Source organism: Camarhynchus parvulus, chromosome 3 (genome assembly GCF_901933205.1).
Source record: "Camarhynchus parvulus chromosome 3, STF_HiC, whole genome shotgun sequence".
Classification (NCBI taxonomy): domain Eukaryota; kingdom Metazoa; phylum Chordata; class Aves; order Passeriformes; family Thraupidae; genus Camarhynchus; species Camarhynchus parvulus.
Window position 1 is genome coordinate 59,733,987 of NC_044573.1, and position 16,673 is coordinate 59,750,659.

The 16,673-nt window shown below is 38.0% G+C and overlaps 1 protein-coding gene across 4 annotated transcripts in view; it reads left to right on the top strand.

The window, feature by feature from the left end:
- PTPRK (protein tyrosine phosphatase receptor type K) overlaps positions 1-16,673 on the top strand; it is a 304,874-nt gene that overhangs the window by 132,625 nt on the left and 155,576 nt on the right. For all 4 annotated transcript variants that reach the window (XM_030944646.1, XM_030944647.1, XM_030944648.1 and 1 more), the window contains exon 7: positions 3,894-4,187. In XM_030944646.1, the coding sequence (XP_030800506.1) occupies positions 3,894-4,187 (294 nt within the window). The remainder of the gene's footprint in view (positions 1-3,893; positions 4,188-16,673) is intronic.

Consider the following 16,673-nt stretch of genomic DNA (forward strand, 5'->3'; position numbering starts at 1 on the left):
TCCAGTATCAGCTTTTGCTCCAAAATGGAACAATATGTAGGATTCTGGTTTATTTTTATTTTTTTGCTTTGAACTGATCATTAACAGTACACAATTGCCAGTAAGATACAAATGAAACTACCTTCCTTTGTTTTTAATTTAGGAAGTGTTTAATCTTGGAAGGCAATTTAGTATAATGTGCATATGTGGCTTGAGAATATTGGAAATTTTATGTGTATTAGTTACTATACAAATAGCACTAATGACCTTTTCTGGTTGCTTTTTCTCTCTGTGAATGCGTAATTATTCGCATACAATGTTTCATATTAAAAATATGACACAACAACTTAACTGTAGGAAGACTGGTAGAGGAGGTTGAAGTTGCATGCTTATTCTAGTCATTGGTGCCTAAATATCACACTATGTTTAATATACAATGTCATATACATACTGATGTGAGCATAATGTACTGCTAGTAGTTCAGCAGAATGAGAACTTAGTACTGATGAAATGTCAGTCTTAATTTTTTTATTACCTTAGCTGTGGGCATTTTATGTCAAAACCAGAGCTGACCAAATACTGCAGCATGCTATGCATGAAAACACTTTCATTTATTTAATATCTTGCAGATGTACAAGTGGTCTTTTAATATAGTCTTTCTGTGATGTTAGTGGCCGTGAAAACTAGAAGGATATAATCAGATTTAACACCTTTATACACTGGCTAAAAATATAGTCAGAAAATGAGTGGGTAATTAAGCTGGTTACATTGGATAAGGAATCTTAAATTTTGTGCTTAGCAAAGGAAGAAATGAAACTCACCATTGTAGTGTCTTTGATCAAACTTTTTAGTGTATCTTAAATGCCTATTAAAACTGTGATTCTACTGATAAGTTAAACCATCTATGGATTGAAATATTTTCCCATAAGTTATGGTTTAGAACCTTATGGCTTTTCACAGAGAGTTCATGGCTAAGGAAAGGAAAATTGATTGCTGAGTATACTGTATGCCTTAGCCATATCTCCTCATAGTAATTGAGGAAGGTCGGTTCTTTTTGGCAGAAATAAAGGGCACAGCTCTCCTGTTGGGTTGGAATGATCAAGGCAGGCAGAGTGTGGAGGGACATCACTGTGCTGCCTCACCTGGCTTTGGGTCTGGGTGACTGGAAGCCACAAAATGCATCTGAGTAGGGACCACCTGCATTGCAGCATACTGACAGGGCCAGGGAGGAGGAAAGGTGCTGTGGTGGGCACCTGGTGACCCTTAACTTCCTGTAATTCTACCTCTAATCCAGGCTCTGAACATCTAAACCATCACCTGGCCGGGCTGAAGCTGAGTTTTTATGTTGTTTATAAGCCAGAACAAACTTCTGAGAGGGTGATTTTCTTTAGGGTACTTTTTCATGCATCTCCTTTTATTTTTCATGCCTCATGTAAGAGGTTTTTCATTTTTTGGCAGGCTGTCTTCTCAGGGCACTCTGAAACTGGATTATTTACTACAGGTAGACCCAGATTGCTAGGGTAAAAAAAGCCAGCAACATATACTTCCTTGAAGGATTTAAATTATGTTTTAAAACTCACTGAAAGAAAAGTATTGTTGATATGTGTGGTATTTTATATGGGAATGGCAACCAAAACATTAATAATGGCTTTGTTCTATCTTTTTTAGCTATCAATGGCAATTTTTAAACTGTAAAAGTTTCAGGTTGCTGTATATACAAAAGGAAATTGTGATTTCAAATTATAATTGGAGATGTGGTTATAGAATAATGAATGGGAATAATTAATAGAAAGCTAATTGGGTAACATCAGAAAAGTTTATCCTGGTATATTGGGATTGCATGCTTCAGTTGATACTTAGTGTACTTTTGGGATTTCTGCTTGCACCTCACCTCTGGTTCTGATAGTATATTATATTATGAAGAATATTAATAATGCTGCAGAACAATTACTTGTTCATTTGCTAACTGATTAAAATTCATGCATAATTTATTGGAACTGGGAGAGACTTTATAAATAAGTCTCCTTGGCCTCAAGAGCTTAAAAACAAAATGCGTATGCTAATATAAGAATGTGCTTTACTTCTTAACATAAAAACTTAATAGGCAATACCCTCATTAATGAGAGGTTTTATTTGTGATAATCCAGCTCTTAATCAAAGTGTATACTTCTAAACATAGCCATATGTTTTAGAAGTTTATAACTTGGAGTTGGTAGTGCATCATGCTCATCAATGATGATGTTTTCTGTTGTAATATACACTGACCTTAGAATACATTAGTTGGACATTTAATATGTTAGCTCCACAGCAAATAAACTGCCCTCATTATGGCCAGTTGCATTTCTGATCTTTGATGCAGGTAGGGATCTAAATCAATTCATAAGCACATACATTGCCAAAGAAGGGTAAAAGGTTAATAATTAATTGAGGTACTTTTTATGGTTTTATATATCCTGAAGCAGAAACAGAAACACCTTGGAGTGCTCACCTTTCACTCTGGGGGGAAAAAATCAGGTCCCTCTATGGCATGGCTACAGATTCCCTGGTCTCCAAACTGAGTGGTTTGAGAAGCAGCTGATTTAGAAAAAGGTCCTCAAGATATGTGCCAAAATCTGGGAAACTGGGTTGCTTATAGAGCTGGTAAATATACTGCTTGGAGCAAGCTGTGGTACCTGGAAGGGAAGCAGGCAGAACCAGGGGCTGAACTTCATCATGCAGGGAGGATGGGATGTCAAAGGAGGTCCACCACTCCCCACCACGTGTTCTGTCATTGACACTGGTGGCATCATCCCTGGGAGGCAGAATACGTGCGATGCATTTGTGTCTTAACTTCTGTCGTGTAGAATGTAAGGGTCCCCTGCTAGGGAAACCTTGCGGTCTGGGGTTAAAAGTTATTTTTAATGTACTGGCCATGAGATCTCCTCTACCTGCTTAGAGTTGCTGATTTGTTAGTTCTGCATGGCTGCTATGTGAACCCCTGTGTGCACTGAATTTAGCATTGTTGCCTAATTAACTGAAACAAATTAGCTGAAATATGAGCCATCTGGAATGAAAATGAACCTTCCTTGTTTATCAGTGAATTCATTTTATTAGAAAAATACGTGTTGCCTGTGATTGTTTCTTAAAATAAATCATGCTGAGGCAATCTTTCTATGTTAACATTTCTCAGGGTGGGGGGGACCACCTCTTTCTGTTTGGTCTGTCATTACCTTTTTCACTTTGCAGCTGCATTGAAATACGTAGGCAGGCAGAAGCTGATGAGAAGAGGGGATGACAAAAGGCAACACACGTCCTATTGTTCAAGTTGCAAAATCTGTAGTAACTTACTAAAGAATAAAATATGTTGTTGCCATATGTCTTTATTTTGTCATTCTCCTGGCAGCTTTGCTCAGTTCTGAGTATTCTGAATGCCTGTAATAAGCATCTGTATCCTTTTCCCTAACTGCATCCAATGGGTTTCAGATTAACTGCAGTGATATTCATTTTTAAGAATATTCTGTGCAGGGGTAGTGTATCATTTCTTGCAGCTCTTTCTATAAGGAAAGTGCAAATGTGGCTTCAGTCAATAAAAGAAAATTTCAAATTATTGGTAAATTATATAAATGAGCATAGTTTTGTTCCGAAAAAAAAATCTCAAGCAGCAGCAATATATAAATCAGACAGGATTTTGTGGTCTCTAGCTGAGATTTTTAAAAGGAAAACACAGCATTGAGCAGATGCCATTAGTGCGCCACTCACTTCCATCAGCTGAAATTCTCCTCAGCTCTTCTTCACTCATGTCAGTTAGAATTTCTTTCTGTGGTTTGGAATGCTTGCTGACCAAACTCTGACAACTCCCTGTGTAGAGACCCCTCCTCTTAGTGGGTTTTCCAGCTTTTGTTTTATCGCTGCCTTATCTTTTGTCTCCCCTGCAGAGCCGCCTCGCCCAATAGCACCCCCACAGCTGCTGGGCGTTGGGCCCACGTACTTGCTCATCCAGCTGAATGCCAACTCCATCATTGGGGATGGCCCCATTATCCTGAAAGAAGTGGAGTACAGGATGACATCTGGGACTTGGACCGAGACCCACGCTGTCAATGCACCAACGTACAAGCTCTGGCACCTGGACCCTGACACCGAATATGAGATTCGGGTCCTGCTCACACGCCCGGGTGAAGGTGGCACGGGGCAGCCAGGACCACCACTCATCACCAGGACCAAGTGTGCTGGTGAGTGTTGCTCTGGAAAAATTACCAAAAAACTCAAAGCTGTTTACTTTATGGTTGAATTGATTGGCAGGCCTGTTGGCTCCAATTAACTTGTATCAGGACTTAAGGATTCCCTTCACACCCACAGGATCCCCAAGTTTCTGGATCAGTAAGGATTTTCTGTGTCCTTTACTTTGCCTGGTCATTGTTCTAGGTTGCTAACCCTTGGAGGGTAGATTAGGAAGCGAGAAGTTGGAAATCTAAGAAAACAGTTTGCATCTCGTCACGTAAGGAAAGAGACCTCTTGATTTCTGGAAAGTCCTGGCCTCCTTGTTTCTTCACCTTTGTATTTTCAATTACATTTTAAGCAAACTTGCACATAAAGCAAACTGCATGGGAACAAGGATATGTTTTAGAAATAGAATTGTGGGGGGAAAAAATGTAGTGTACTTCTGCATAATTTGTCTTTTCCCAAGCAGTTACATACAGCCTGACAGAATCTCCTGAATTAGAAGAACTAAAATACAAATACTAAAATCTCCAGCTATGACTGCTCCCCAGTGAAGTGGTCACAGCAGCAAGCCTGCCAGAGTTCAAGAAGTGTTTGGACAACACTCTCAGGCTCATGGTGACTCTTGGGGCTTTCCTGTGCAGGCCTGGGAGTAGGACCAGGTTATTATGGGACCCTTCCAACTCAGGATATTCTATGATTCTGTAAATTGTAGAATACAATTGAAAATACAAATAGAGCGTTTTCTCCATTTTTGGCTTCTATTACCAAAATCATGAGCCCTGCAGTTTGTTTCCTGTTTCTCAGAATGCCCCTACGTGGCCAGCACCAAGAAGATTAAACACTGTCAACTTGTGTTATATGCTGTTCCTTCTAAAGCTACTTAAAGTTATTTTAATCTCAGCTTTCACAAGGAAAAAGATAATAACTATGTCTCATAGTTTCAGGGGAGAAAAATTATAGATTTGGATCTCAGACTGTGAGGAAAATAAGCATAAATTAAATTGTGGGGTTTTCCCTCCTAGTCTCAGGACTTCTAGGGCCTGACAATATTTTAAAGTTGGCACAGTATTTGATTTAGCAAAGAGTGTTGATAACCATCTATTCACAATTGCATTAAAGTAATCAGAAGGACAAGATGGAGTCTCAGGTTTCCATTTGTCATATATATATGTGCACATGTGAATCAGAAGTATAAATAGTTTTTTTCGCAAGTTGAAGACAGATCTCTGATGGATGAACACTCACTTTGTTTACTTAAAGAAGAGTGTCAGGGTCTGGACCAGAAGCTAGGAATTCTAGCAGACTAGATCAGTGGGTATGAATTCCAGAAAATTAGAGGATCTTTTTTAAAGTTGCTCACAGTACTGTCAGAAGCTGATACATGAAGCTGGAGTAAGACCTAGCTGAAGGCACCTTTTGGAGTTTGTGATTGTATTTATAATTTAGTCTGTCTTTCCAGTGAAGTAGAAAGATCTACGTGTCTATCTCAGTTAAGGTGTCGGTCTTTGAGATCTAAGTAAGGTTAAAGTATTGGTTTATTGCACAGAATTGGCTTAGACATTCTGAAAAAGTAGGAATTGGAAAACTGCTTCTGTTTTAAAGAGGCTGAGCCGATACTAGCAAATTGAAATGTTCAGGTTGTTTTCATAGCGCTTGAAGAAATGTAATTTAATTTACCCAGGCTGTGACAGAGTAAAGATTTTTTGTGGGAAAGGAAGTAATTATGTGACGTATTTTTAGAAACCTCATGGGGGAAATCATGTTATTGTGGGTGTGTTTTTATATTTAATTTTTTTTTAACATAACACTCACATGTAAGGCTCCAAAATCTAATCTGGTTTAAGAAAAAAATTCAACTCGATTTAATCCACTATGAAATTAAGCAGATAAAAAAAATACTTGAGAAGAAAATTCTGAACTTTCTGTGACAATGTGCATAATTTTAATAATAAAAATTTAAGCTGTTTACCTTGCAGGAAACAGGTTAACAGTAAACAGACTGATTCTTCCTATTTCATTAAGTGAAGGCAAATAATTGTTACTACTAGCTAGTTTCAGCTAGAAGAAGGTGTGTCAACAAGGGTTTGTGAAGACTGAAATATTGTGCACATCATCAGGGATGAGTCAGGGACAGAGCCAGATTGAACGCCTTGCTGCCTCCTCACCTGTCTGGAAAATGAGACAGACCTTCCTTTTCTGCAGTGTTCTCCCAAGGCTTCTGATAGATAACTCCAGGTCCTTGTCAATATAATTTTTTTCGTTGAATATACTAATATTTTGCTTTTAAAAGGCAAATTATAAACATCAAAATTAGTCTCTTCCAAAGCAAAGATTTATAAAAAAGGCAAAGGTAATAATGGAATATCTCACCCTGCAGTATTTGCTGCTGCTGGTATTGTACCAGTGACTGGCAGGTGATTTGCTGTGCTGTATTAGATGACATCTCTACAGCAATATCTTCTTTCTGGAGTTTCTTCAATTATTCCTAATTCTCATTTCTGACAAGCTCACTTATTTTTCAGACAGATACTCTCTTTTCTGTCAGTGCTCTTTGTCAATTTTTTCTTTCCATGAGTTTTACTCACGCTAGTTCAAATTCTGAAATAAGTTATAATTGATTATCTGCTCAGTATCAGATGGAATGGTGGAAAAGAAATGAATTTTTAACATGAAGTTTGACTGCTTTCTATACAGATTAAAAAGTGTGCATTAGTGAATGTTGATTTGATGAGATTGTAAGGATTGAAGTTTACATTCCAAGCAGCAACAGGAAACTCACTGAAAAAATAATGAGAATAAGCTCTTATTCTGCTCTCTGTTTAATGCTTAAGCAAATATCAATGTTGTTTTCAAATGAAGTTTAAAATACCTTTTCCCCATAATTCATTCAGTATTTATAATTTCATACTATTTCTTAATAACATATTATTGATCAGTTGTCCTCTGCTTTGCTGGAGATGCATTCTACTCCTTAGTGATTTGAGTGATGATCGTACTTAACTCATTGTCATATGTGCACTTTTATTATTAGGTATTTAGATCATTTTCTGTCTTCCTCATAGCAAAACTAGTGTCTGGTGACTCATTTACTAAATGTTTCCACTAATGCTAAACAAAATTGTTCTTTAATGAAGGGATAATTCTTCCACTAGTTAAGTCCTCTGACAGCCTGTTTGTCTGCATGGCATTTCCCAGGTAATCTTTCCTGTGCTGAAGCAAAAGCATTTTGTTAGATGCGTTGTTTTATCAGTCTGTGATTAAGGATAGTGCTGAGCAATCAAATATGTGAAACCACTGAGTGGTTTTAAACGGCTGAAGCCTGAAACATCTGAAGCAAAACACTATTTTCTTACATTACCCTCTGTGAGAGCCAGGTGCGTGCTTTGTCATTTCCTCTTTTAAGCACCACCCATGATGGTATGACCAAGGCATTGTGTTCTCAGGTGCTGATGCTGAAAGATACTGCCTCCCCCTTGGTCCTCAAAGGGCACCTGAGCTTTATTTCATTCTGACTTCGCCTCTTGCCTGGGGTCATTGCTCAGATTATTCACTTCTCCAGGATTCTAACACCAACACAAAAGGCAGAGAGTAACACTTTAACCAGAAGCAATCCTTAAGACTTTTTCTGTGGCTGTGGGGTGTGTTGTCCTTCCGGGTATCTCCTGAGTTGTTATTGCCTGTCTTCCCTTGAGGGGGTAGGGGGAGAGGGGCAGGGTGTAGGAAATATGTGATAATCTAAAATTGTCCGCTTACCCTCTTTTTCAACTCTAAATTAGAAGTTGTTCTCTTAATGTTGGCTGCTGCTTCTAAGTAACAGCTCACAGCTCAGTTTTATGATTAACTGATATTTTGGAGGCAAAGAAGGTCAATAGTTCAGCCTGTCCAGAGCTTAATATATGTACACAGTGGAATTGCTTGCTCCTACTTTACTGAAGTTCAGCACAAGGTGTGATTTTTCAGAAAAACATGAAGAACTGTAAAACAGTTGGAGGAAACAGTGCTGTGTGTTTTCATTTTTTTTGGTCTTGATAATGAGATGAGTAGGGACAGAGGGGAAGCTTTATAGCTCTAGCAGAGCTGAGAAAGGAAAAATATTTATCAATGATATTATTATTATTACTATTGTCATTATTGTTATTTCATTGTTCAAAATCTTTATCCAGCACAGAGACCTGCTATTGGTAAGAGTCGGCCTCAAGGCACCTGAGCAGGAGATGCTGGTTCAGCGATGCAATTCTGGCACATGAACACCTGCAGTTGAAGGCTTGGGAGCTGGGCTGCTTTCTGCTGCCTTTTCCAGTGCAGAATGTTTGTGTACAGTTTCTACATGTATTAATTTCAAAAACAATATACACAGTGTGCAAGATACTGCTGAGTTCTCCTCTAACAAACAAAAAAAGCAAAGCATGGAAAAATATTGGAAAACAAAAGGAAGCTCAAAGGCTTTTGATCATTGTCTTGGGATTTATAACAGAGGGACCCCAGAGAGGTTGCCATTGAGAAGGTGACCCTGCACGGCCATCTGGAGAACTAATATTGTTGTTGTGGTTACATAAAAATTGTACATTATTTTTAAAAGGAGGGGAGTGAGAGGGACATTGTAGTATGGAATCTGGATGTGCTTATGTGGGATGTGTACAGTGCTACTTCACTCTGTTTTTGTTGCCTTTTACTCTGGCAGAGCCAAGGCTGAGGGTTCAGGCTGAGGACTTGGTTTTGTAGGCTTTGCAGTGTGCTGTACAAGAGAATTTAGGATATTGGAATATGAGGCAATGTGTTTATAAAATTGGGTAGAGTCAACATCATGGGAGGCTCCTGGAATATACAGCACTGAACAGATAAGCTGTGCTCTTCATTGGTGTCCCTTGCAGTAGTGCAACTGCCATTGGTTAAAAGTTTAAAATCTAATAAAAATACAATAAGTGCATAATTTTCAACTTTTTTTTTAATGGTGACAGAGAGAAATTCTTACCTTTACAGAAAAACGGGTCTCTTTGTATTTCAAGTAAAATTTTTATCTTATTTCCCTCAAAGTAGATATTATTATGGGCTTAGACTATAGCTTCAAGGACAATGTGAATACATTTTGAGTGCTTAAATTGCCTGTTTTTATTGCTCATATTTTTGTTGGTTATGGTTTGAATGCATTTTAAAGATAAACTAAAGATGAACAACTTGAAACTGAATTAATATGGTATTTTAAAAATTATTTTACATTCGTCGTTCCAGAAGAACCCTCATTACACCAATATTTATAAGTTGCTGTTGTTTTTACTAATGTTTTTGGCACTTGTGACTGTTTCTGGGCTTTTGGCCAGGTAGCAATTGGAACCATTTAAGATCTTGCTATCAGATTCCAAATGTACCAGTCTTGTTCCATATAGGTTTACCAACCGGGTTGTATTTGGGGAGGTGGAGCAGGGAGATATAAAAACAATGGACAAAGTCTGGGCTGAGGAACTTCATCATATTCCCATTAAGATTGAATACTAGAATTGTTATTAAGAAGGCATGCTGTAGAAGAGCCATCTGATTTGGACCATCTGGCACCAGCAACTATGCTCTGCTTATTGTGCTGCTTGCCACTGCTGAGATACCCATCCCACATATAGAATCCTAATGATGCTTATATCCATAAGAAAGGACTGTAGTGCATCTGACTTACCTAGCAAGAGACCAGGCAAACTGCTCAGCCAAGTTTGTGTCAGATTGTGTAAATTAAGCATGGTATCATCTAGTTCAAAGGAGTGCAATGCTGATGACTCAGTTGAATTGGCAGTAAACTGCAAGTTCAGACACTGACTTCCCCTAAATTAGTTTCCAACTTTTTTTGTTTGCTGTATTCAGCCTTGCTTGGTATCATTTATATGGTACTTGCAGCTGTGAATTCCCTCTGCACTAACTGGAAACTTTCTTCCTGCAACATTGTGAGTGCCGTGTTACACAAGGCATAGGCTCCCTCAATTGTCTCATGCTTCATTTTTGGGAAGAATTCTGTTCATGGCTATTTTTTTTATAGTATAGTATCATATTCAGCAGTAAATCACTCTGATGCTCTTCACTTAGAGTTAGTATAGCAGACCTGGGTAGGGGGACTCCTCTAGCATGGCCACCCACAATTCAAAGCCTCTGTTGTGTGCAGTGGCCTCTTCTGCCTTCTTTTTGAAGTCTAGCAGTGGGCAGGGAGGGATGAGTAACCTGCAGCAAGACATGGTTGTGGTCATTGGCACTTGACCTACTGGTTAGTCAAGGGTTTGGTGCAAAGGCTTTGGTTAAAGTTACTGCCTCTCTTTTTGGTGAAGGACACGAGGTCAGGATACCCCTTCACTGTTGTGGTAGAGGCAGGGGGAGGAAAAGGAGCAGCTCCCATCACCAGACAGAGCTCCCCTGTCTCTCAAGCAATTTCTCCATCTCTTGCCTCACCTTGGTTTGTTTGGTGGCTTTTCCCAGAGCAGAGCCTGCCACGGCACTGAGACAGCCATGATTTATCCAAAGTGCATGTAACTAGTCAATAGATCACACTTCTGAGAGGAGCACTGTCTGTGGCAAGAAAATATATTGCAGTACATTAATCCACAGTGCCCATTCCAGCTGTAAAAGAATGGATGTGGGCAATAATTCATATTGCAGCACTTGAAAGTGCTGTGGGTGCACCCAGGCCAGATAACTCATAGCCTGATTAGAGCTTCTGCAAAGTTGGGGAACTGATGTTAACAGATTTTTGGTCTATGTCTGCTTCTTAAAAACATGGCTGCAGGTTGAGATAATCTTTCCCTTTTAGAAGACTGCATTTCTGTTTTTGAACTGTGACTTCTACTTTTAATTTCAGCTGAAATAAAAATATTTTTTTAGCATGATTGATTAGTGTGCTTGATGCTTTAGTTTGGTTTCATAATTAAGGTCTCTCAACTGTTCAGGAATACAATATTAATTTTATAGTGTTTGAGAGGTGGTAAGTACGTAAATAAAACAAACGTTTATGAGACTGGCTTTTATTGTATTTTCATTTATCAGTCGATTAAAAATTAATCAGGGAAATTTTTAATAAGGTTTTTTTAGTTACTCTGATCATTGCAGCACTAAAATGTTTTGGAAGCATACTAATTTTTCAGCTATTTTGGCATTTTTGGCAGAGTAGTGTGGATTAGATATGGAGGGCTGTGAGTTGCAGGAGTGGAAGGGTGGAAGAGGAAAGCAGTACCAGCAGCCTGTGCTGTGGCAGGGGACGTTGAAGAGATTTACCAAATGCATTCAATATTTTTCCTGTCCCCCCTCTCTCCAAAGCCATTACAAAGAGATATCATGTCATTCTTCCCAAAAGCCCTGGTTCTTACAGGCATCAATTCTTTGGGCTTTCTTCTGCTAGAGAAATATTTGATTTTTATTTAATTCTTGCTTGCTTTTTTATTTTTTTAACTTTGTTTAATTTTAATAGTGAGCAGCATAATTCTTTTTACCTAATTTGAACCTAGACTGCATGAAGCAGAACTGAGTGAATTTCACTCTCCTCACTTTATTTCTCAGTAAATCCTCCTGCTGGTGCTGAGAGGGAGAATGGACCATGTGATGCTTTTGTATGGAATGATAATGAAATAGCCTCCATTTTAACAATGAGTTGAGGAGCATATTAAGCAGCAGTTGATGTCAAGTTACACCTCAGGTGATCAGTAGGTCCAGAAACCTAAAAATGACTTGTCAAGGCTCTTAATGTTACCTGGTTTTGTTTGCTGTTTTCAAATAAACATCTGGAGCAGTCCTAGAAAGCTCCAAATCTCTTGAAAAACAAACATTAAAAATACTGAAGGCTTAGGTTCACCTAATTAAAAACTTGTCATCTTGACTTTAATTCTGAATAGAATAATGAAACAGCCAATACCAAGCTTGATTAATGAAGAATTAAGGAAGTAATATAATTAGTGACAGTCAACAGATTTATAGAATGCTCTTGTCAGAATAACTTGATTTTTAAAAAATTAAATTACAGATTTGGTTAATAAAGCTGATATTGTTTTTCTCTAATGCATTTAATTTGATATAAGGCATTTTGATTAAGAAACCAGAATAAAATCAACTCAAATAGAGAAGAACTGGCTTATCTATCTAAAACTGGTTTTATGGATTAATTGAATAAGCATTTCTGGTTTTGCCCTATCAGGAGCAGTTCCATGTAATTTATAACGAAAATGTAACTATGATAAAGTTGGCAAATTACATAATATTATGAAACTGGTAGAAAAAAGGCCACTTGAAAAAATACTTGAGTTCTAATTTACAGTGGTTTGAATTGGCTGAATCTTATCTATGTTTCAAGTACAACATTTTCGGTGCAGTAAAAACAAAGTAGGCTTTATGTACAGAGAGGGAAAAGAGATCTGAGAGTCATGGACCATTAGGGCTGAGACTTAGGCACTGGAACTAGAGGAGGTCCTGTAGTCCTTGGCTTGTAAACCACAGCAAAATTTCTCACTCTTTCCTTAGCATTGAAGAATGTTTTAAAGCTTTTGAAGGTGTAATCTTGAAATTGCTTACCAAATTAGTTTTCTTCTGACCCAAGTCATTTATCTCCATCTCTCCAACCCCGCTCCAAATCTGTGTAGCATCCTGTTCTATGGAATTAAAGGTATGGAATTGTCAAGAGTTTGTTTTCAGGAGGATTAGAAAACCAAAACAAAAAATATCTGGCAGAAAGTTGAAATCTGGAAACAAAATCTTGTTGTTTATATGTGATGTGACCAGAATTAATATTGAGTTTAGAGATACAGACATGATTTAGGCAGTAATTCCTTGGGGGGGTTGAAATTTATTTTCTTTGTTTCACATCTCCAACTGCATAAGCCTTTTATTCCTTTGTATACTATTATTTTTCATTTCAGGTTACCTTTGGAAACTATTTCATTTTATGCATTTTGTTTTTCAGGTCATTAATTGCTAAAAGCTTTTTCATTACCCTTGGAAAAGACAACATGCTAAATTATCATCCAGATAATTAAACATTTCAGATACTCTTACAGTAGCATAAGTACATATTTTGCAGTTTATTACCTTTATTTTAGAGAAATTGTGCTCAATGGTAGGGACTGGAGAAAATATATTTGAAAATGAACCTTCTTTTGTCTGCAAAATGGACTCCAACAATTAGGCTGAAATGTCAGAGCATGAACACCCACTGGGAATATGATGTGCTCTATTCACAGTTCACAACCTGTGGTAGCTTAGATGATTACAAATAAATAATCCAGTTGAGTTGTACCATGTTTCCTTAAAGTAATGACCTTTGAAGACAGTGCAGAACTGCAATTCAAGAAACCTGCTCTCTGTTTATGGCCTTTGGCATCACCTTTGACAAATAAGTTCACTTTGGTGTCTCATTGCTATTTGGAGAGCAGGGTTGATTATGAATGTTTCCCCAGCAATTTTTCTCAAATTTATTTACCATACATGATTTTTATTTTTTTTCTGAGCAAGTACTTTTCTTACTTTTGTTGTGCTAGCTGCAATGAGATCTTGAATTTATCTGTCTGAATGCTAAATATATTGTGATGAGAGTCTTATACAATAAAGCTCATATGTAAGGGGTGACATTTTTATTCATTCAGTGATAAGTTTTATCACTGATGTAGTGTCTGTATTAAGACAAGAGCAAGAGAGTTTATATTAGTGTGACCAAGAGCTCTTTGTCCATGCAGAGCTGACTTTTGGTGTTGGTTTGGTATAATAAGGGGGGGATGGGGAGTGTGGGAAGAATACAACAAAAATACTATATTGAAATCAGTGGAGGTCAATTTATTCCTGAAGTTGTTGTTTTGGTTTGTTTCTGGCTTAGCCCTTGTCTGTTATCAGCTGAATAGCCATAATTAAGGATCATGCCAGTGAAGCATGTTCTTTTTTCTGTGTGTGTCTGCCACTTCACCTCGATGATTTCTTAGGTTGCCATTACCAAGTTTTCTTTTTCCGATGCTCAGCATTTCATGTTTGGTTTTTCTTGTTCCTTTTTTAATGCAACCATACTTCCCCCTTCAGCCCCAGCTATTTCTTCCCTTCAGCCTTGAAACAGAATTTAAAAGTTTAAGGGAAATATGGGTGCTTCTGCCTAAACAGTGGATGAGGGAATGAATAATATGTTGTAGAAATTATTCATATGGCATAATATGCTTGTAGGTTTGCAGTTCATATGGTGATGAATATAGTATAAGAACCTCTACAGAAAAGAAACAAGTAAAAAGTTTTTTAGATGTGGCTTATCTTGCCTAGCAGTACTTGGAAAAGATGGGGAACGTGTATTTGAAAAACAAGTTAAGATGGCAGACATTTTTCATAGTCACTTAACTGAGGGGCTTAATCAGAGCATATGCACATACTTTATACAATGACAAAAAATACATACAACAACACAATTGAGTAGAAATCAATAAACCATGATGTTTATGCCTTTCTTTGAATTATTTAGTCCTGAATTTACTCATTGTCGTGTGCATTAAATAAAGGTAGTTCACAAATGTAGGGTTTTTTCTCCTGTGTTAATTTGATCTGATCCCACAGTGGGGAAAAAAGTGCTATCACTCTTCAATATTGCTTTCACAAATCAGCTTACTGTCTCTGTGTTTAAGAAAGGATTTGCAAGTTTAAGGTGGGAATTCTTAGTCTGTACAATAATTTCTGTGATGGCTCCTGGTGATTTAAAGATCTGTTAGAATTAGATAGGTTGTGGGCCCATGGTTGAGGCTTCAGCTGGACTGCTGCATCCCGTGGGGTGCAGGTTCCGTGGAAGCTATAATCTTACAGGGCACTCTGAAAGTCTGCCTTGTGGACAGACTTAAACTAGAAAATATCAGATGCTCCTGTTATGCATTTTGTTGTTTTAAAACACTTGGACACTTTACATTATTCTCTCTGTAGACACATGCGCCAATGTGTGTTTTATCCATCTCTGAAGAGCAGCCATTCTGTGCTGGTAGGTCTGTGTAAGGTGCTGAGGTATGATGGGCAGGCTTCTTTCTGCCTGTCTACACCATAACACAGGCTAGGAAACAAATATGCAGCAATTGTAGTAAAGAATAATAGTTGCGTAAAAAACCCCAAATTTATGTAGTATTTGGAATCCAAGTTTTTTCGGCCTTGAATTACACAAAATCTGCCTTTAAATATCCTACTGTTATTCTCAGCATCCTTCTTTCTGTGTTTCATGCTATGCCTTACTCCATCTGATGTGGACTTGTAGTGGGGGTTAAATATAGAGCTGACAACTCATGAAGAAACTCTTTTGTCTCTGGTGCTAAAGGTCTGTTTTTTGCTGAGTTGTTTTCTGCACAGAGCAGTACTGGAGGCACTGCAGCTTCTGTAATAGAAGTTCCTCTCAGTGAACATAATCGCATTTAAAACATATGAAAGTCATTGTGTATACATTTTGTTGTTTGAAAATTTAAGAATTCAGTCAATGTATTTGAATTTAACAGCATTAGGAGTAGTCCCCTTTATGATAAACAACGGCATAAAGGAGGACATGGGCCTGGACACACTGAGATGTCTCAGTACTGAGGTCTGAGCATCCTTGCAGAGAGGCAGCATTGGGAAGCAGAGCTCTAATACAGTGTCCAGCCTCTAATATTTTAATTTCTGCAAGTAAAGTGTTACTTTTCATCCTTGGTAAAGTGAGTGTCTAGCTATTTAGCAAGGGACAAAGCATAATGCCATCATTGGAGAGATGTATTGTCAATTTGGACAGGTGATATTTAAGGACCCTGAAGAGAGAAATGACCTGGCAGTGTAACAAGACATATCACAAGTGACTGTCTCAGAAAGAATGAGAACAAGACAGACAATTTCCATTACTGCTCAGTGTTAAGGTACTAGCATTATCCCCTAAACAACCACACGCTCCAAGCAATAATCATGCACTGTCTTCTTCTGTACTAATATGAAACTGGAATTCAATCTCTTTGACACATATTGCTTCAGCTTGTCTTGTCAAGTTGTTTCTCTGCTCAAGCTCAGCTGATGTATAGTGAATGGGCTTTGTACACTGACTGAAATGGGGAAATAGTTATCCAGTTTCCTTTGATGCTGGCTGCAGAGGTGCCGAGGATATGCTTGAAGAGAAAGTTTTTGTTTCTTGTAGCTTGTAAGTTATTGCCAGTTAGGAAATCAGTGAAACCACAAGCAGTTCTTCAAACTGGTTCCTCTTTTGCAGTCCCTTTCCAGTTTGATCTGAGTATCCTGTTAGCTGTGTACTAATTCCCATAATACCTTGGAGAGAGACAATTGTTCTTTTTCCACTGTCTTCCCAGGAGTGTGGAAATCCAGCACATGCTGGGTTTTATGGCAGGATTTTGTGCTTCCTTTTGTTTTTTGGTTTTTTTCTCAGTGGGAGCCTGTACTTGCAGTAGCTGATAGTCTCTACATCTTTTGTATTAATCAGGTTCTGCCTGCCAATTACAATATTCACTGTCGTTATGGTATTGTGCACATTGGTGAAATATATTTTATAGTAAACTTGT